General features: G+C 35.3%; 1 protein-coding gene across 1 annotated transcript in view; it reads left to right on the forward strand.

Moving 5' to 3' along the window:
- LOC121313797 (vasoactive intestinal polypeptide receptor-like) overlaps positions 1-21,996 on the forward strand; it is a 52,063-nt gene that overhangs the window by 19,139 nt on the left and 10,928 nt on the right. The window contains exons 4-7 of the mRNA XM_041246592.1: positions 1,652-1,758; positions 2,901-2,998; positions 5,524-5,656; positions 21,302-21,455. Coding sequence (XP_041102526.1) covers positions 1,652-1,758; positions 2,901-2,998; positions 5,524-5,656; positions 21,302-21,455 — 492 coding nt within the window. The remainder of the gene's footprint in view (positions 1-1,651; positions 1,759-2,900; positions 2,999-5,523; positions 5,657-21,301; positions 21,456-21,996) is intronic.

A 21,996-nucleotide genomic window follows, 5' to 3' on the forward strand; every position in this document is an offset into this window, starting at 1 on the left:
GCTGGGAGTGTAAAACCAGCACTGAAGTCAGAGATAGTCAGGGATAGTCTGCAACTACATCAACTTTGATATGGTGCTCATTTAAAAAACAAGTAAAGAAAATAAAGCCCATTTTTATCATACTCGAGTACATAGAAATGCAAGTGGTACTTTAATTAAAAGAACAAAAAATATTCCTACAATGAACAAGTATGTATGCAAGCAAATGTAGATTATTTATTATTGATGAAGTGAGATACAGGCTCCCATGTGATAACTTACACATATCTATTAATTAAATCAATGTTTGTGCTTCTGCCATAACTATATTGCACACCATTGCAGAGGTGGCACAGGGAAGGTTGCAGAGCAAACTATGTAGAAAAAAACAGGAGGTATACGCTGTAAATGTATGGGGTATTGGTTAATGGATGATAGGGAGCCATTGCCATGCCTCCTGAATTGCAGCAAGGTTATAAATAATGAAGGTATAGCATAGTTTAAAATAAAGCAGAGTTAATTTGAAGCACAAAGGGGACGGTTTTTTTTTTTATTACATTTATGATCTGTGACACATAACTGTGTGACTGCAGGTTGCTGGCAGCTGCTGGCTTTAGGTTAGGAATACTACACACATTGGACAGGTTGAATCAGAAATTTACTTACTGAAATCAGACAGAGGGAAACTGAAATGTGTAAACTGAAAAGATATTGTGCATTCATGTTTTATTTTTTAATTGTTGACTTAAGCTAATATGTGTATACATGAAAAGTGGGGGCTTTTTACTGTTGAGTTATCTGCTAATATCTGCTGATCCACTGTTGGAGAAAACAAATTGTCTCTAGAGTATGACATTACAATACACTCAAGCATTGAAGTGTGTGGGTGGGTGGTAGGAGGAAAGTTCGTGGTAATAAAAAAAAAAAAAAAAAAAAAAAAAAAAAAAAAAAACACTCGCATTGTAGCAAAGAAGAAGATGGACTTTGGGTTGAGTTCTAAGATATAATATTGTAAGTATATTCTGTAGGTGTTACTGGCTTAATGTGTCTACCTCAAGGAAGGGTGGTTAGGGTAAATAACTGGGGAACATTTTATATGCATGACAAATGAAATGTGAGGTAATTTTGTTTTAAGAAAAATGTATTTATGCATCTGTTATGTAGCAGTATTGGCGCAATGGCTGAGTGATTGTGGGAGTATGGAGAGCATGAGGTAAGGTATGGTCCCAACACTCGGAAGGGGAACACCTATGGCTAAGATAGATGAGGAGGTGGAGGGGCAAAAGGGACACTAACAAAACAAAACAAAAACAAAACAAACAAACAAAAAAAAATGCTCTTACACTTAAAACTACATTTTAAGGTCTGACTCTAAATGTACTTCTAGTTTTGGCAACTTCTGGTCCTAGGGGTATCCTGCAACTGGAGGAAGCAGTTCAAAGAAAGAAAGTATTTTTTTTGCTAAAGTGGAGTGGTGGTAGTTTAGTCTGTGGAAAGAATGAAAATATAGCTACAGTAGATTGCACGGAACTATCAGGGAGATGTGAACATAATCACAGAGACAGTCTGCAGATTCAGGGAGTTGGAATGTACTCTGTTACCACCCATATTGTACTGGGAAAAGTTGATATCAAATAAATGGAATGTATTATTTAAACACTTTATTTTTCAGGACTTGTCTATAGAAACTGCACACGCAGGGGCTGGACCTACTCATTCCCACCATACCCTGAAGCCTGTGACTTTGATAATGACACAGACGTGGAACCGGAGAATACGGTTTGTAAACTGTGTACTACTGCAAATGTTATCTAAACATAAGGCCTAATGTTTAGTTTGAACTAACATGTGCTCACAGGACTGTCAAATATGACTAACTTGGCTTACCATTTTGAAGTTTGTGAACACACATAAAGATGGGTAAGATTAAGTAACATCTGGAGAGATCTGTTTAAGCAGAAAGCCCAATGATGACTTTATATGAATATCCAGGGTCAATGAAAATTAGGGGTTTTAATCTTGATATTTTCTATTGGTCAATTAATCATCTGATCAGTTAATCACACCTGTTTGCTACTAATATGAAACTGTATAGAAACAATAACAAGCAATAGCAGTGACATTGGTTTCAAAATTGTGTAGAGTGGGGTGGGGTGGGGTGGGGTGGGGCATCCATGAAGATTATTGTATCTAAGTTACATACATTATAGTAATACAATTCAAAATAAACATTCATTTTATTCAGATTAGCACCTTTGTGGTCGTAAACTCCCTCTTAAGAGGACAGGAGGGGGTATTTCATAGATACTGCATGAATAAGATCCTAATGTTCAAATAGCGAATATATTTAATAGTACTGAGATCATAGACATCGGAAATGGTATCACAATTGAGTAATTTCACAATGAAAAAAAAACAAAACTGTTCTTTACTACTGGGCTGTGCTTGTTCCTCTCTTTTTGAGATTGCCCATAATGCATTGTGCATCAAACATCTAGAAAGAAGACAAACGTGTGAATAAGAATGAATAGGGTTACCAGATTTCCAGTTTATTTGTCTTCAATTCACTGATGCCATAACTACTCTGAAGCAGTTAAAATAACAGTATAAAATAACACATTCATAATTTTAAAAGATAAACAGTGGGTGTAACCCTAAGAATAAAGCCATTCATCTTGGTTAACTTGTTAAGAGGCTCTGTATTATTCCCTCTGGCATTTTCATAAGTGATTTTCCTATAAAAGAGAAGATTGTTACATTTTACAGTGAGAGTAATCAGATCCTCAGCTGTTTAGCTATTTCCTACTTTATTTGGACTTTTTGTGTTGATAGTAAATAATTGTGTTACTTTTTTTTACTCTGTCAAATTTTTATTCATGTCTACACAATGTTTTAATCTTTGAATGTATTTCTTCTTGTAGAAATTGTACTACTCAACATTTCAACACATCTACACTGCAGGTTACTCCACGTCACTGGTTTCATTAATTATAGCCATTGTTGTTTTTGCTGTTTTCAGGTAATGTTCAGATGTTTTTTTTTGTTTGTTTTTTTAATTCTAAGCATCTATTTTAAATGGAGCTTTTAAATTTACAAATAACAAAATCTGTTCAAGTATGGTTCTTCTTTAAGCTGCAACAGCAGTGCCATAACCAAATTATTGGTATACTTAATATATACTGTATATAAATTGTAAACAACTCAAATCTTAACTACAATGCAATCTGGGGTAAAAAGTTATAAACTTATTTACTTTTCATTCATGTTGACCAGTTAGCACGGGGAATACATTATCTTGGGGTTAGACAATCTGAGTGCCAATGAATAAATACTTCTAAAATGTATAGATATTGGTACTTTTTTTGTTTTTTACATAAAGTAATTGATAAATTGGAATCAGTTCACCATAAACAAGGAAGCTGTAAATGCTGAAAACATTGTACCATTGTGCATGTATCACTCAATCACTCAGTTTTACTGTAATGTTATTTATTCTAGAATTATATATATATATATATATATATATATATATATATATATATATATATATATATATATATATATATATATATATATATATATATATGGCCTGCTTCTCTGTTTTGTTTCTGTTTAGATATAGATACATATGCACGTCTATTTTTTGTCATTTATTTCTAGAATAAAACCAAAGTGTTCCTCAAAAAACAAAAGGCCAGCAAAATGCTTGGATATGTAGAGACAAGTGTTGAATTTAAATCAAGCGAAGTAATGTTAAAACTTTACAATGTGTTAGTAAGACCTTATCTAGAATATTGTGTTCAGTTCTGGTCACCTTTCTACAAAAAGGATATTGCTGCTCTAGAAAGAGTGCAAAGAAGAGCGACCGGAATTATTCCTGGTTCAAAAAGGCATGTCATATGCAGTCAGATTAAAAGAATTGAGTCTATTCAGTCTTGAACAAAGAAGACTACTCGGTGATCTGATTCAAGCATTCAGAATTCTAAAAGGTATTGAAAAAGGGACTTTTTCACCCTGAAAAAAGATACAAGGGCTAGTGGTTATAAATAGATTTTTAGAACAGAAAATAGGAGGCACTTTTTTTGCACAGAGAATTGTGGGTCTGGAACCAACTCCCCAGTAATGTTGTTGAAGCCCATGCATTGGTATCCCCGAATCTGAAGCAGCACTTTGTTGATCCTGTGTTTATGTATCCCATGCATCACTTGCCAAGTCATGGCAAGGTGGTAAATCGGTGCAAGACAAAACAAGTTGAGAAATGTATTTCTAAAATCGATCAGCTATTTATGGAGGGGGCACAGACATGGATTTTTGCCTTCAAATTCATGTGTAGCAATGTTTGTTTACATAATTAGTTCCTAACCCTGCTGCTTCTCTCGCTGATCAACCAATGAGCACTGACACACAGCAGAATGGGTGATGATTTGTGATACTTGCCAAAATGAAACTGCCTGATTGGTTTAATAGTGATTGGCACCAAAACTGCCAAATAACCTTATGATCTTGTTACCAAGAACGAAGGTCAATATCTCATCCACCAATTCATTTTGGGAATATTTTAATGAGTTTAATTGCTGTAACGAGATTGCTTTCCAACCAAATGCTAGTGGACTGTGGATGGAGTGCATGTGTGTTGAATGAAAAGCAGATAAAATAAGTCCTGGTACCTAGTATGGGTGCGAGTACAAGCAGAATTTCACCCCTGGTTCTTACTGTGTATAAGTCAAATTTTATGGTCGTGGAAAAGGGCAAATTATACACTGATACAACCAAATTAGTGGAGCAGCTCTCATACCGATTTTACTTATCACTCAAAACATGGTGCAAAAGATTCTTAAGGTGTACTTAAATAACAATAATGTATTCACCTAAAAATCACCTTTTGAAAGTAATTGAAGACAAACTTAGAAACCACTTCTAAATTAGGTTGAGAATATAATTTAGGATATACAGTGGAACATCACATATCCGACCATCACATAACCACCCTGATCAATTAACCGCCTCACTAAAGAAATAATTAAATATTAAAAGTAGCCTACGAGAGTAATGGCATTGGCAGCCAATGCAGCTTCCGCGATGGAAACGGAAAGAAAGCATTATAGCAATCAGCCTTTTAGTGTGTTCCCCTTTAAGAGAGGCGGGCTGTGTGCGTGTCTCAGTCAGCTGCGTGTAGCATTGATGTTTCAATACACCAGTCAAGAAAGCTTTGTGCAACATGCTTATATGATGGAGTGCACGCTTGCAGATACTGGCAGCATGTTGTTGTAGCTTTTAAATGTATTTGAGTTAAACAAAGCAAGCTTCATAAACACAATGCTTACGGGCCGTTTGTTTAAAATAGCCGAAGAAATATTCAAACCGAGCTTCTTATCAGCTGTTGGCAATAACAAGAATGAGTGAAAAGTACAGAAATATTAAGAAAGAAGAACCAGGGTGGCATGGCCTTCTAGGATATGCAACGTTGTACTGTATTGTACTAAGAGTTTGAGAATCTAGCCCATGGTGCCAAATGACCCACACATTGTATTTTCGTTTTTTCAGGAAGTTCCATTGCACCAGGAATTATATCCACATGAACCTGTTTCTTTCATTCATCCTCCGAGCCAGTGCTGTTTTCATAAAAGACGCTGTGCTCTTTGCAGATGAAAACATGGATCACTGCTCCATGTCAACGGTATGTGTGCATTTAAACAGCAGCATAATTTCAGTACTGGAACATTTCTGTTGCTTACATGTGTAAGAACATTTGCATTTCAGATCTAAGTAATACAAGATATGTAATATCACCTACCATGAGAGATGTTGTATGAGATGCATTTGTTTGTCAAGTTCAATCAGAGGTTAAATCTTGCCCAGGACTACTCTCTCAAAATTCACTCCAGAGGTTGACACATTTCTATGGAAACTAGCTAAGTTAAAATCAGGGGTTCTAAGAATCTTGTGGAGGTTGATGAATGTAGCGTGGGTAGTATTATGGCACAAAGGTTGTCAATGTATCTATTTAATAATTGTTCTTAACTGCTATACCCTATCTGCATGTCGACAAGAATGAATAGATAAATGTGTAATCAGCAGATATTTGAACCAAACACTGGTAAACTTCCACAAATAGCATTATTTTATAGTAAATTAATGCAATATGAAAATCGTGATTATTGGGAATTGTAAACACCTTTGCTGAAGTAAATAAAGATTGCCCCTGAATAATATAGCTGCTCTAAAATTGAAAACAAAACAAGAAAAGTAGCAGCTGACAAAATAACCTAGTTTGGAGTTTAGCCAATACTAGACAAGGTTAAAGACAAAGTGGTCTGTTCTAATTTTCTAACCAGTGACAGATCTTAATTAAACTGCCCTAAAAAAATATTCAAACCTCTATCACAGGTTTTTTTTTTTTTTTTTTTTAAATGTTATTTCCATTTTTTATTTCACAATATGAATTTGAGGGTCAACAAATGACCCATGTTGGAAACACCTACAAGATTAATAGATATGGTAAATCACTAAAGTATTTGTGTTTTTTTTTTTTTTTTTTTTTTAATCAAGTCCTTATTAGAACCTCTGTAGCAACTGGTTTTAGTACATTTAATACATTCAGGCCCAAATTTATAAAGGGGAGAAACCTACCACAGAAAGTCATGTAATGTGCGTGTTCAGTACGGCCACACTCAGCGTCAGAATAACGACCTACTAGCACTAAAAGAAACAGACACTAACAAACAGGAGACGAACACTAAACAAACAAACGATAAACTGTAGTATCGTGCTGGTTTATAAGCCAGCACATTTTAGCAATTGTTTTTTTTTTTTTTTTTTTTTTTTTTTCGTTTTTTTTTTACCTCCTCTCCGCACCCGTTCTCCACTCACTGAACACACAGCCCTGAGTGAATGAAACATGCAGCTATATATACTGTTGTGCCGGGATTCAATTACTAATTAATTATTCACTTGAATTCCAGCACGTCAGCTAATTTGTGCAATCCCAGTGCTGACATACTATTACATACTTTAAATGCATGTGAAGTGTTTGTGCAATCCCTGTGCCTAAATACAACTATATATTTTAAATCACTCGTGCTACACAGACCCATTTATAGCACATGCAGCAATATCAATACACCAACATTAACACTCCATATGCAACACAGAACAAATAAATACGCACAGGGGCGGGGACATGGCCACACATGTATATAAGACTTTTTCTTTAGCACACCTCAGAATTAAGGATGAAACAATAGTAAATTTCCAGGCTATGAATAGTTGCGAGCCCACTCTTTCACGATACACCGATTATCACGATAGTAGCGGTTATTTTTCAATTACTTTTTAAACTGAATAAAAAGAAAAAAAGTTATGTTAAAGTTAAGTTATATCTTTTTTTTTCACTGTGGAATGTGGTCTGCAACACAAGGAAGCTAGAGACTTTAAAAAAGAGCAAGATTCTAGCAAGAATGAAAAAAATTACTAGGAAGAAAAATCATCTTAATGAAATGGACCTTATATTACCATCTAATAGTTGCAAAACATGATGCCTTTATTTAAGTCTGTCAAAATGGGACTGCAAGCTTTTTTCCTCCTGCTTTATTTACACATTTTATTTATGTATTTAAATGTATTTAGAAACAGTACATAATTACAAAATATGAAGCATATGTATTTCTTTTAATACATCTAAAGTAACTTGCTTTTAACTATTCTCAAATCTTTTTCAAATAGTCTGCAAATAAATAAATTATTTTGTACTATACAACCTGTAAGTATGAAGTACAACAGTATGAGCATGATGTTTTTTATGCATATTCCTTTTTTGTCGTTATTTCATTTATAATTTAAGAAAACACATTTAAATACCATTATCAACTTTGCCCGTGGTAGCCTGTTTTTCTGGTGGCATAATAGCCTATAACGTGTACATTTTATTGAACGTATTGAAATTATATACTGATAATTGAGGGTGGATCAGAAGACAGCATAAGGAGGGCGTCACACTGGAAAAAAAAGTATGTTACTAAAGCGACCTTGCTTGTTGACTGCTGATGTTTTTTTTTAATTCCACCGGGTGCTGAGTACGGAAGGGCCTGTTTGAAGTTGTTCCTACTCTCATTGTTGTGCTTTTGCCACATTCGTACATCCTATGGTACTGTATTTCCCCGCTATATATATATATATATATATATATATATATATATATATATATATTTTTTGTAGTGAAAGTACACACTAGCGCTGTCAGTTAAGCCTCAAAACAGCAATGGATTAATTGGGTGCAAAACATATTATCGTTTTGGTAAATATCGATGATTGTACCACACATTTTCAGTGCATTCCTCTCCCCGTGATTATCATTTTAATATCATTGCAGCTCAGTAAAAGCTTGTGCACAACAACTGAATACAAGGGGTAATTACGCCTTGGTAGTGTCAAGAGAAAAAGAAAAAGAAAACACTACATTCGCAACAAGCCTAGCAAGTTTAACATACTATTTGAGTGTTACTAAAATATTTTTTCCAAACAGATTACAGTACTTTGGAATGTAAGCTATATAAACTAGACATGAGTTTACGAAAAAGGGATTTTTTTTTTTTTTTTTTTTAATTCAGCGACAGTTGCATCATCACGCATTGCATTTTGTTAATACTGTACCACCTAACCGCCACTATCTGTGAAACACAATGCGGAAATCCCGGCCCAAAATTAATAATAATAATAATAATAATAATAATAATAATATAATAAATAATAATAATAATAATACAATTGATTTACTTAACACAAATTGCATACCCACTAGTAGCAGATCCTTACTTCATAATTGCGTTTAACATCACTGATCATTTATTTATTTTTAACGTTGTTGAATATTGTTAAACACTAACAGTTCATTTGCAAACTCCAAAGCAGCGCATGCTATATACAGTAAGTTTTTATTCAGTGTGCACAATTCATTTACAGGCTGTTTGCCAGGAATACAAGCCTGTCATCCTGCTCTGGATACAAGGTGTCAAGTTGATTTATTTTTTTTGCACATTGAATACACAGAGGGGCATTCTTACAAAGACTTTTCAAAACCAATTCGCTGGTAGGATGGGACCAGCAAATCAGATGCTAGTTAACACGAGCAGGAAAATAAAAGCATGCCCACTGTTTGTCTGGTAGAAATACTGTAAATGGCAAGGTAGGGCATTCAGCACAGTTTAATTGATAAACCTAAATAATTGTATTAACTATGCGCATTACAAAAATGTAATTATTGAATCGATTATCCAGTTTTTGTATCCATGTATATAATGAGGAATGGAATCGATCGAAAAATATATTTTTGATTTAATCTTAGCAGCCCTAATACCCACCAATGATTTTACCCTTATTTGGAGAGAAAAGCGTCTCTTCTACTTCCAGCCATGTTTTAGTGAGTATTTGACTATCATTTTCTATGATTAAAAAATGTTAACGATACAATTATCACAAATATTCGCAATCGCGATATATCGTACTATCGAAAAATCGTTTCATCCCTACTTGGAATATCGTTCCATCTTTTCTTATCTCCTCCACCATTCTTTTAATAATGCTGATACTCTAGAAGTAAAGGCTCTCGTTAGAACCTTGCTGTGCCACTGTGGGGAGACCTATTTAGGTGCTTCTAAGAGCCTTTTTTACATGGATTCTATATTCTGTATTTGCAGACTTTCTTTTTTGTCATGCAAGCTATGAAACATGTATTGAAAATTGGAGTTTGCAAAACAATACAGTAATTTACAAATTGACTTGATCAGAAGGGTTAAAAAATTAGCTCTTTGCAAAATGTTATTACATGTTTCTTTGTCCTTGAAAACAATGTCTCCTAATTGCTGCAGACAACTCTTCCACACACCTTGCCTTTTATATAGCCTACTGTCTGACTGTGGCAAATTAACGCCTGTTTTTCAGCGTTCTTCAAATTATCAAGCAAATACGAGGCCTGTAATTACCGTCAACTTCAATAAATTAGACAGAATATTTAATAGACCGCATTTGCAAAATTCCCTCCCAATTTTAGTGGTTTCTTTCAGGAACGTCCCAAAATTACATATTCAGCAAGGGCTAAAGCGCACAGAGGCATTGCCCCCGCAAATCACGTTCTAATTGTGTGTTTATGTCATTGTGTGTGTTTTATAAATCCCGTCCAAGAATTCAGAACCCTCAGCGCCTGTTTTACGGTCGTAAAACATACGCAATTCTTTTACAAATCTGGGCCTCAGTGTTTTATGTAATGAGCTAATTAGGTAGTAATTCAAATTGCAAACTTTTTTTTTTTAATTATTAGGGTTGTTAATAGTTTAGAGTTTAAAGATTTAAAAATGTAACAAAAAAAAAAATCCACATTTTTTAACCACAATATGCATTTAATACATTAAGATGACATAATCCGTTTTTTCCATATACACATATATGTTGTGTGTTTGGGTACATTAATCTTACAGTGCATCATACAACAGTAACCACACTAATATTTTTCTGATTATAAATTGCCCACAAGGTTGAAATAATAAATAATAATAATAATAATAATAATAATAATAATAATAATAATAATAATAATAATAATAATAATAATAATACTAATGGAAAAAAAACGTTAGATTCTAAGATAGTAGTTACTACAAGTGACTATAAAGTATTTATTTATGTATGGAGATATCTTGAATAGAATAGCCTTGTATAAAAAAATACACCAGAGCTTCAACCTTCGCAGTGCCAAAGAGGGCCAGCCAACCAAACCATATAACACAAGGTGATGAGTACTGTAACTTGAATTTGTAATAATAATCAAATTCATAATCAAATAGAAATATCTAGGTAGTCTGTAAGAAATGAACTCCTGCACTCTCTCTGTATCGTCGGCGGCACAGCTGTGGTCTGTTCAATTTCTGTTTCAAGGTGAGTCTTGTACTCTTTTGTTAATTAAAACCCTTTTAAACAATTAACACAGATTTTCTTTTAAATTCCCACTTAAGCAAAATAAATACTCTGCTCGTTGAGATACTAACATTATTTCTTAAATCAACATAATTTCGGAAATCACATTAGGACGATTATTTAATAACGAAATAGACCGCTTGAAAATGCCCAAATCTATTCTACTTACCAATTTGTTGATTAGCGCTGGAAAAGCCGGTCCAACACACTCAGTGGGGACTAATAATTTCAGTTAATAACATTTAATTAGCAAATTTAGGGTTACCATTTAGGGGAACAGTTACACTTGATAAACATTCTTTTTGTATGTTGTCAGAAAAGTTTCTCTACCTTTTATAAGCCTCAGTGTCATTTGTACTGCTCTGAAGGTACAGCAATTCTGCTTTTTTTTAAATCCATGTTGAGTGGAGAGCATCACTGGGTAGAAAGTTCCTTTTCTGTTATCTCCCCTTAACACACTGGTTAATGCAATGTTGTGCAACAGCTGGTAAAACATTTTAAATGAAAAGTTCTGAAGCTAATTAAAGGAAGACAATAAAACATGAGTTACTACTTTATTTAAGGTAAAACTTAGTCATGTAATTTAGTTGGTTGATCACCTGACATTGTGAAGCTAGATTTTAAATGCTAATGTAGCTATTTCACTCTGCTTGAATTGTATTCACTCTTATATTGAATGTAATCAAATGGTTTGCATGCCAAATCCAGCTTAACATAATTAATCTGTGTTAAATCGCGTCTGTTTTGTGATCATTTGAAATATATGATTACAAATTCAATGCACCAAAGTTGTATTTGTTATGCAGATCATATTTACATTTCCTTTACTTTTGGCGGTTTGTGTTTTCATAATTGGCAGTTGTATAATAACAGCATCATATTCCCAGAGAGCTTGATTTTTACCTAAAATTGCACTATATCTATGAATTTCTATGTAATTGCTTTTTTTCTGTTGCTTTTCCTTAATATTGTTTTGCTTCCTTAGCTGGAGTAACAATATAATATGTTGAGGATATGCCATGACCCCAATTGAAAATATTGGATTTATTTAATGAGTTAGCCTTGGCTTCTTCACATTATAAGGCCCCACATTAGGTGTAAAGGGATTTACGTATTGGTCTAGTTGCGCTGCCTCACTGTGATTGTTACATGTCTGTTTTTGGAGCTGTACTATTTGCCAGTTCCAGTTACTGGTTCATATAATTCTCAAGTTTGTATTCTCAAATTCCTTATATATTTATAATACTGTATATTGCAGTTAAAAAAGTGATATATTCATTCACTACAAAATTATTGACGATGACGTAAGCCTAAACATTGTCTACTTTAATTAGTTTTCTGATAGATTTATCTCAGAAAGAGACAGTGTTATATTGTATGAATGAGAACGAGTGGATATGTATTCAAATGGAAAATCTCAGTGTGGTTTTGTAAGATCAATTATAAATGTACAACATATCCATTTACAATCGCAAATTAAATCTAATGGTGGTAAGTTGCAGCATTCATTGTCTCTATTGAGTACCATATACTACAGGAAACCCTGTTCCCTGCCGTGATGCTCCAGACCAGTGGTACTCACTTGTGGCAACACTGCAGGACCTTGTTCTAACTTTTATTTTTGTTGCAAAAAGCTGCATTCCGTAGTACACTTCCTAATTACATTTCCAAGTATTTCTGTGTGTTCTGTTGTCACATTTTTGTTTTCCCTGCAACAGCTGACTCTGCTTTAGTACAAAACTCATTTGGAAATGTGTGCAATTAAATCATACTTAAACTGCTGATGGTAAACAATGTAACTAAATCTATTATATCTGGGATGCAAAACATAACAGACGTGTTGACTCAAAACTGTATTTAGGTACTGTACGATTTGACTGTTCTTTTTTTCCACCTGAGCTTTCTGATCCCCGTTTCTAGGACACTGTAGAGGTAATTCTTGTTTTTTTTTTATTGTTCATACCAAGGACTCTTTCACTATCAAAGCCTACTTATCTGGAATCCAACATCACTCCATTCCAGGTGTTGGTCTTCACCTGTGTGGGATCTTTGAGAACTGTTCATCTGCCTTTCCTTTTGTTTGCCATTTTACTGTATCTAGTGTTGGAAACTATCTGTTTAGCCAATGGAATTTCTCGGAATCGTACTGTTTTAAACAAGTCCCCTGTATCTAAACTCGATCGTATTCGTTCCCTTATTCAGAACTTTCAGATCAGTAATATGATTAAGAAACAAACTGCTCCATTTGCTGGACAATTTGAATTCCGCAATTCACATGTTCCCCAAGGTCAGACATTTATATCTCTGTCATCAACAACAACAATTTTGGATTCCTACATTAATATTTCATCCAAAGCTACAATAGACATTAAAATGTGATCGGCGCTCATGGCCTGTCTATATTCTATGATGATTTCATTTCAGCACCTCTCAACATGGCTTCATTTCATTTAAGGGTTTTAGAGGTTTTTAAACAATCAATGGTTTTCTAGTGCATGGCCATTAGAAATTGAAAACCTATCACCACAGCTAAAATCCACAGCTCTACTTCAGATATACCCAACAGGCAGCAGCAGCATATACAGCTCTGGGAAAAATTAAGAGACCACTGCAAAATTATCAGTTTCTCTGGTTTTACTATTTATAGGTATGTGTTTGGGTAAAATGAACATTTTTGTTTTATTCTATAAACTACTGACAACATTCCTCCCAAATTCCAAATAAAAATATTGTCATTTAGAGTATTTATTTTTTTGCAGAAAATGACAACTGGTCAAAATAACAAAAAAGATGCAGTGTTGTCAGACCTCGAATAATGCAAAGAAAATAAGTTCATATTCATTTTTAAACAGCACGATACTAATGTGTTAACTTAGGAAGAGTTCAGAAATGAATATTTGGTGGAATAACCCTGATTTTCAATCACAACTTTCATGCGTCTTGGCATGCTCTCCACCAGTCTTTCACATTGATGTTGGGTGACTTTATGCCACTCCTGGCGCAAAAATTCAAGCAGTTCGGCTTTGTTTGATGGCTTGTGGCCATCCATCTTCCTCTTGATCACAGGTTTTCAATGGGGTTCAGGTCTGGAGATTGGGCTGGCCATGACAGGGTCTTGATCTGATGGTCCTCCATCCACACCTTGATTGACCTGGCTGTGTGGCATGGAGCATTGTCCTGCTGGAAAAACCAATCCTCAGAGTTGGGGAACATTGTCAAAGCAGAAGGAAGCAAGTTTTCTTCCAGGACAACCTTGATTCATGCGTCCTTCACAAAGACAAATCTGCCCGATTCCAGCCTTGCTGAAGCACCCCCAGATGAATGAATTTTTCAGCTTTGCCCAGCACCTGGTCGTCTAATGGTTAGACTGGAGAGGCCTACAAGCCACAGTGTCTCGCACCCACTGTGAAATGTGGTGGAGGATCGGTGATGATCTGGGGGTGCTTCAGCAAGGCTGGAATCGGGCAGTTTTGGCATGAATCAAGCCAAGTACAAGGTCAATTTCACTTGATGTCTATTGCTTCTCCAACTCTTCAGCTGTCCGTCTCCTCCTGTGTAAAATCTCTAAGCTTTCCAGCGCTCTTCCTTCTCTATAGTCATTCTTAGCAATTTGATTTCAATCCTCCATCAAGGCTGCTTCTCTATCTGCATTTTTTTTGAGATGTTCAGAATATCAGTTCTGCCAGCTTTCCTACTCAGGGTATTTGCTGCAGTGATCTCACGCATATGCTAGATTTCCATTTTATTCTCTTCCTACACATTTCAAAAACAGATCAAGGACAAGGACAATGTATTTGGCTTTCAAAATTGACTCTGTTCTTGCCCATATGCTTCCCTATTGAAATATATTGCTGATCTTAAACCCAAATCACATTCTGACCCTCTGTTCATCAATGCAAGCGGGTCTGTTGTATCAAGGCATTGATTTACTTCTCAGCTCAGGTTTTTAGAGCAGGTCTTCCCCCGCAATTAATCATTCAGAATCGGGGCAGCCACTTCAGCAGCAAGAGCAAAGATTAACCAGCATCTAATAATAAATAAATAAATGAATAAAATTGGAACGCTGGACCTCGTCAGCAGTCAAGCTTACATTCGTTCTTCGCCATCCGAAATAGTATCTGCCCATCAGCCCATTGCTAGTATGTCCGGAGCGGGGACGACCTATCCGTCTGAACAGGTTTCCTCATAGAAAATAAATTAATTTTTTTTTTTTTTTCCTTTCCACTGTGTGGAGTGTCTTCACATAGTCAGTAGGGTATAGTTTACTAACCCCTTTGTCACGTTAAGTGTTTCCTTTCCTTCTTGTGTTAAATGTTTTCTTGCTTTTCTATATGCACTGGCAGTTCTCCTTTTTCTTCTCAAATGTCTTCAGCGGAGAGCTGGAGGTTCATTCTTTGGGGGGTTAGTGATTCCACTTTCTCCATCCCTTTGTTAAGAGACGCTTCATTTCCCTCGTAGTGGAAGGTTCTCAATGATACAGATTCTTAATCAACTCACTTTGGCAATTTTAACTCAACTCAAATACCCTGAGTGAACTGGGCACCTGCTGTTTTTATGAAATCACATGACTTGAGCTCATTATTTTGTTATCCCAAGGAACAATACTACTCAAACAATCAACAAACCTATCTGCTCACTATTTAAAATATAAATAACATTATCTATGTGCCCAATGAGCTATTGATGTAAAGACTGTTGTGTTTTCATTGTGCATAAGTATATTTACGAACCCAAAGTTATAAACTGACCGGTCTACCGAACCCACACTTTCAATCGGAAGTATGCAATCACTCAGTCATGAGTGCAATGCAACCACCTAGGCGCAAATAAGCGCTGTGTTGGTCTTGGAGAAGGCTAAATTACTGTACCAACAAATGTATCCAGAAATGTGAGGCAGATTTCAAAGCAAGTACAGGCAATTTTACTAGAAACAAAGGGCAGGGTTTTTTTTTTTTTTTTAAGCCAAAGGCGGCAAGCTGATGACACTTTATATTAAGGTGTTGCTTATTAATGTTTTATAAATATATAATAGATGCTTAACAACTGTTATAGAGTGTTAATAAAGCATTATAGATGGTTTATAAACATACAATAGCCATAGACGGAATTACGTTTAAACATCCCAAAGTACAATAGGTGGCTAAAAACTGTCCCCTTTATAAAAACGGAATTCCATCTATGGCTATTGCACAGTTATAAACAATCTATAATGTGTTACTAACATTATATAACATAGTTATTTAGCACATATAATATATTTAAAAAATATTTATAAAACATTAATACGCATCACCTTAATATAACGTGTTACCGACAAGCTGCATGAATGCATTTTGTTTAAAAACAAGCACAATGTTAACCCAAGTTTTCCTGGATGTTTAAATCTGTGTTTTTCGTACAGTTATGATTTCAATGGTGACGTAAATGTAGCTTTTTTCCATTTTATAGTACTGTTTTATAGACTTTGGAACCATAGTAATATGAATATTACATTACTCTACTGTATCCTTGTATTATTTATAGATTAAGGGTATAGATATATATATATATTATATATATATATATATCTATATATGACATATATATATATATATATATAATATATATATATATTATATGACTGCGCCCCACAACATTATGGAACCACTAAAACATTTCACTGTTGGAACCAAGCACTCAGAGCTGTAGAGTTCTTCAGTCTGGCACCACACGTGCACTCGTCCATTTGTCAAGAACATGGTGAAGGATGATTCATCTGACACATTTCTCCACTGCTCAGTAGTCCATTGCCTGTGCCCTTTGCACCACTTGACATGCAAACGTGCATTGCCAGGTGTGAAGAGCAGTTTGTACACTGCAACCTGACTGTGGTATCCCGCTCTGTGGAGTTCTCGGCGGACCATTTGATGAAACTGGCTGCTCGTGCCCCAGATTGAAATTTGCAGTCAATTGATCTTCAGTTGCTCGTCTGTTTTGCCTTGCACTTCGAAGTAATGCACGGATATCACAATCCTGGAGTATGCGCTTCCGACCACTGTTGCCCTTTGCTAATGTCTTTCCCTCTGAGTTCCATGCCAACGTCACCTTAGACAGCGTTGCTCGTGAAACATCAAGTTGAGCTGTCTTGATCACTGAAGCTCCTGCCAAAACGTACCCCTACAGTCACCCCTCTTTCAAAGTCGCTGATCTCTCCTCTTGCAGCCATTCTAGCCATACTTATAAGCAACCAGGCCTGTCCATGACGCTAAGCATGCTGGGAAGTCATTTGCTTAAGTAACACATGATCCACACCTGTGTGGAAGCCTTTGCTTTCAATATACTCTGTGTCTCATTTACCCAAGTGTTTCCATTTTTTTGTCCACTGCCTGTGTGTGTGTGTGTGTGTGTGTGTGTGTGTGTGTATATATGTATATATATATATATATATATATATATATATATATATATATATATATATATATACATAATATATATATATAGATATATATATATATGTATATATATATATATACATATATTAATAATATAAAATATATCGCACAGACAAATAAGAACATGGACAATTTCAGATGGTGTCTATTGACCGCTTCGCGTCTGGTGTAAAAGCCTTCATAAGATGTACAGCGTTCTAAAAAAACAATGTGTTGCTGATGCTTTGACACGACACGCTTTGTGTGAAAGGACCTTAAGACTGAGCAATCACCGAACGACGATAACGACAGTTTTGACAACACAAACATCAGACCTACAAAAAGAAGTTAGCAACAAACACGAACTAAATCAGCAAACTTCTCATCAGCCAGGATCTTCAATATCTGGACAAGAGCAAAGAAACTCTCCCACACTCTCAATTCTGTTGATTACCCTAATTGTTGGGGTAAACCAACAATATCTAGAATGCAATGAAATATAAATAGCTGTTTCTGAAAGGTTCTGTCATGATGCAAATAAATGAAGTAGTCTATTCAAGGTGTTACATGAGCCCCTCAATTTGGAAGCACCCCAAAACTTCAACATCACTCACTAAAATAAAAAAAAAAGATGATTTAATTTATACAGACCTTTTCGGATGCGATTGATAGTAAAACCAGTTTTATTTTTTCGTTGTATTGCATTAAAACACTAACAAGCCCTTTTAAAAAATAAAGAAATTGTAACATATTGTAGATGGCACTTAAAAACTATACATAATCCCTAGCTAGCTGAAATGTGGTAAAATCACCCAACCTCCTTCCCACTGATTTTTGTTGTTTTTGGCAAGTTTTTCAAACCCCTATAAACACTGATTGAAGGTTGTACAGATCTTATTGTGCTAGATTTCGAGCATTACGGTATATAGAAACAGTCTTGGACCCTGTAATAAGACCGTTTTCTGGTGCATTTGGCCCGGAGTGTGTTCTGATGCATGATAATGCCTGTTGTCATACGGCCAAGATTGTCATGGTTTATCTTGAGCAGAAGACAACAGAGTTTAATGACTGACCAGCAAAAATTGCAGACCTGAATCCCACAGAACAACTTTGGAACCTTCTAGGATGCCTTGTTCAACAGTGTTGTAACCCTGCATGAGACACTAGAGAGTGTGCTGTTGCATCTGTCTAGCATGTGGTTTATGGACTTCATACTTGTCCTGCAGAATGTCTGTGATTTTATGATATTTACTCCAGCCACAAACTATACACTTTAATCTCTGTGGGTAGGAGACTATAAGTCAATATTGTCGTTCTTTAGGAACAGCTGCATTTAAATGAGGTTACAAATAAAACAGTAAACATTAACAGCTGGTACGTGCTTTCCATAATTGCCGTGGATCTTTACTGTAGTGAAACAACACTTTAAATTACTATTTTATATTAATCTAATAGACTCAGGAGGATGCATTACTAACAGATCAAAGGTCTTGAATTTGAATGCATAACTGTTTTTGATTAGGCTTTCATTTCCTCTGACTCATAATCCATGCATACATTTTGGCACTTGCTTTGATAGTAACACAGTACTTTTTAGAACCAGGAAGGCATCCAAGAACAATAAGAAATATAAATATTGTATTAATTTAAAAAAATATTAACAGAATTTGGCCTTTAAATTGTAAGTACAGCACAGGGATCAAGATAATTTTAAACAAAGTGGTGAGTGTTGAAAATGTTAATTACATAGTCGTGTTGCTGCTAAATCGAATGAAAAGAAGCAGACTCTTTAATCTACAGTATGAACCTAGTAGCTTTTTAAGATGTCGGAATCTCTCCATGAAAACACTGCCTTGATATATAATATATATATATATATATATATATATATATATATATATATATATATATATATATATTATACACACACACACACACACACACACACAGTGGCTTGCAAAAGTATTCAGACCCCTGACCAATTCTCTCATATTACTGAATTACAAATGGTACATTGAAATTTCGTTCTGTTCAATATTTTATTTTAAAACACTTAAACTCAAAATCAATTATTGAAGGTGACATTGGTTTTATGTTGGGAAATATTTTTAAGAAAAATAAAAAAAACTGAAATATCTTGCTTGCATAAGTAGTCAACCCCCACAGATTAATATTTGGTAGAGCCACCTTTCGCAGCAATAACAGCTGTAAGTCTTTTGGGGTAAGTATGTACCAGCTTTGCACACAGTGTCGGAGTGATTTTGGCCCATTCTTCTTGGCAGATTTGCTCCAGGTTGTGCAGGTTGGTTGGACGATGCTTGTGGACTGCAATTTTCAAATAGTGCCACAGATTCTCAATGGGATTGAGATCAGGACTTTGACAGGGCCACTGTAGGACATTCACCTTTTTGTTCTTGAGCCACTCCAATGTTGCTTTGGCCTTGTGCTTGGGATCATTGTCCTGCTGAAAGGTGAATTTCCTCCCAATTGCTTCAGTTTTTTAGCGGACAGAAGCAGATTCTCTTGCAGTGTTTTCCCGTATTTTGCTCCATCCATTCTTCCTTCAATTGTAACAAGATGCCCAGTCCCTGCTGATGAGAAGCATCCCCACAGCATGATGCTTCCACCACCATACTTCACTGTATGGATGGTGTGTCTTGAGGCATGGACAGTGTTAGGTTTGCGCCACACATAGCGCTTTGAGTTTTGGCCAAAAAGCTCTATTTTGATCTCATCTGACTACAAAACTTTTTCCCGCATCTCTGCTGGGTCACTCTCATACTTTCTGGCAAACTCCAGACGTGCTTTCAGATGGTACTTTTTTTGAGTAACGGCTTCTTTCTTGCTACCCTCCCATACAGGCCAGTGTTATGCAGAGATCTTGATATGGTTGACTGGTGCACCATGACTCCACTCCCAGCCACTGAACTCTGTAGCTCCTTCAAAGTGATTGTTGGCCTCTCTGTGGCTTTTCTCACAAGTCTCCTTCTTGTTTGAGCGCTGAGTTTTGAGGGACAGCCTTTTCTTGGCAGTGCCTGGGTGGTGTGATGCAGCTTCTACTTCCTGATTATTGATTCAACTGTGCTCACTGGGATATCCAAACACTTGGATATTATTTTGTACCCTTTCCCTAATCTATGCATTTGTATTACTTTATCTCTAACTTCTGTAGAATGCTCTTTGGTCTTCATTTTCCTTCAGATTCCCAGCCTTACCAATGATCCTTCAACAGTGGGGTTTTTATCCAGAAAATGTGACAGCAACTTTAATGGTTCACAGGTGGAGGCCAATGGTAAGGTAATTGTGTCCTCGTTAGGGCAATTTCTTCCATCGGTGCAAACTGGGAGCTTCCACAGCACAGGGGTTGAATACTTATGCAAGCAAAATATTTCTGTTTTTATTTTTCTTGAAAATATTTCCCAACATAAAACCAGTGTCACCTTACAATAATTGATTCTAAGTTTCAGTATTTAAAAATAAAATATCTAACAGAACGGAATTTCAGGCAGTGTTTCCATGGAGAGATTCCGACATCTTACAAAGCTACTAGGTTCATACTGTAGATTAAAGCGTCTGCTTCTTTTCATTCGATTTAGCAGCAACACGACTATGTAATTAACATTTTCAACACTCACCGCTTTATATATTATTATATATATATATATTAGTTATATACTCATATATATATATATATATATATATATATATATATATATATATATATATATATATATATATGTAATATATAGTTATTATAAAGTATAAAGTATACCAGGGAGCGTATTCAGTGAGTATATTTAAGGAAATATAAAGCATACATTACCAAATGAGGTGTTATTTTGAATTACACTTTCAAGATGAAGACTCAATAATTGTCAAATAATTCAAATGATTCGAGATGAGATATGGAAAGTTATGATCAATATTGTCATCTTTTCTGCTTACAGGTTTCATGTAAAGCTGCTGTTGTGTTCTTTCAATTCAGCATTCTGGCCAATTTCTTCTGGTTACTGGTGGAAGGCATGTACCTCCAGACACTTCTGGCACTAACGTTTGTTTCAGAGAAAAAATATTTCTGGTGGTACTTTTTGGTGGGATGGGGTCAGTATACAATTCTTGATACTGGGCTGAATGACAATCATATTTTGATCTGATTTGGGATCTTACTAGGGGCCTAATTAGATTAGATTAATTCAGCTGAAAAAAAAAAACATGTTTGTAAATCCTTAAATATTATGTGAATGAAAATACTGTATTACAATGTCTTCTGTTGTTGCTTGTATTTCGTACTTACGTTTGCAATATGCAGATTTCCTCATGATAAAAATGGGCAAATAAAATAGATTTGACAGCATAGCTTAGCACTCATTTAATGGATACTGTGTGTATATTTCTCCATCATGTTTTGTATATTTCTCCATTGACGCTGATGCTTAGACTATTGTTATCAGCCTTGTTGACACATATTTTTGAAATGAGAGCTAGGTCAGTGAAACTAATTTCAGCCCCTCTTTGACTGCAGCAACTGCAAGCTAGTAAATGGAAAGTAAATTCAAAATAATTTTCAGAAGGGACGTAAATGACAGCTGCACCTCTAGTGATCTTTTCTTAAACCACCTCACCTCGACTAAGACACCAAATT

This window comes from Polyodon spathula, chromosome 4, assembly GCF_017654505.1.
Source record: "Polyodon spathula isolate WHYD16114869_AA chromosome 4, ASM1765450v1, whole genome shotgun sequence".
Lineage (NCBI taxonomy): Eukaryota > Metazoa > Chordata > Actinopteri > Acipenseriformes > Polyodontidae > Polyodon > Polyodon spathula.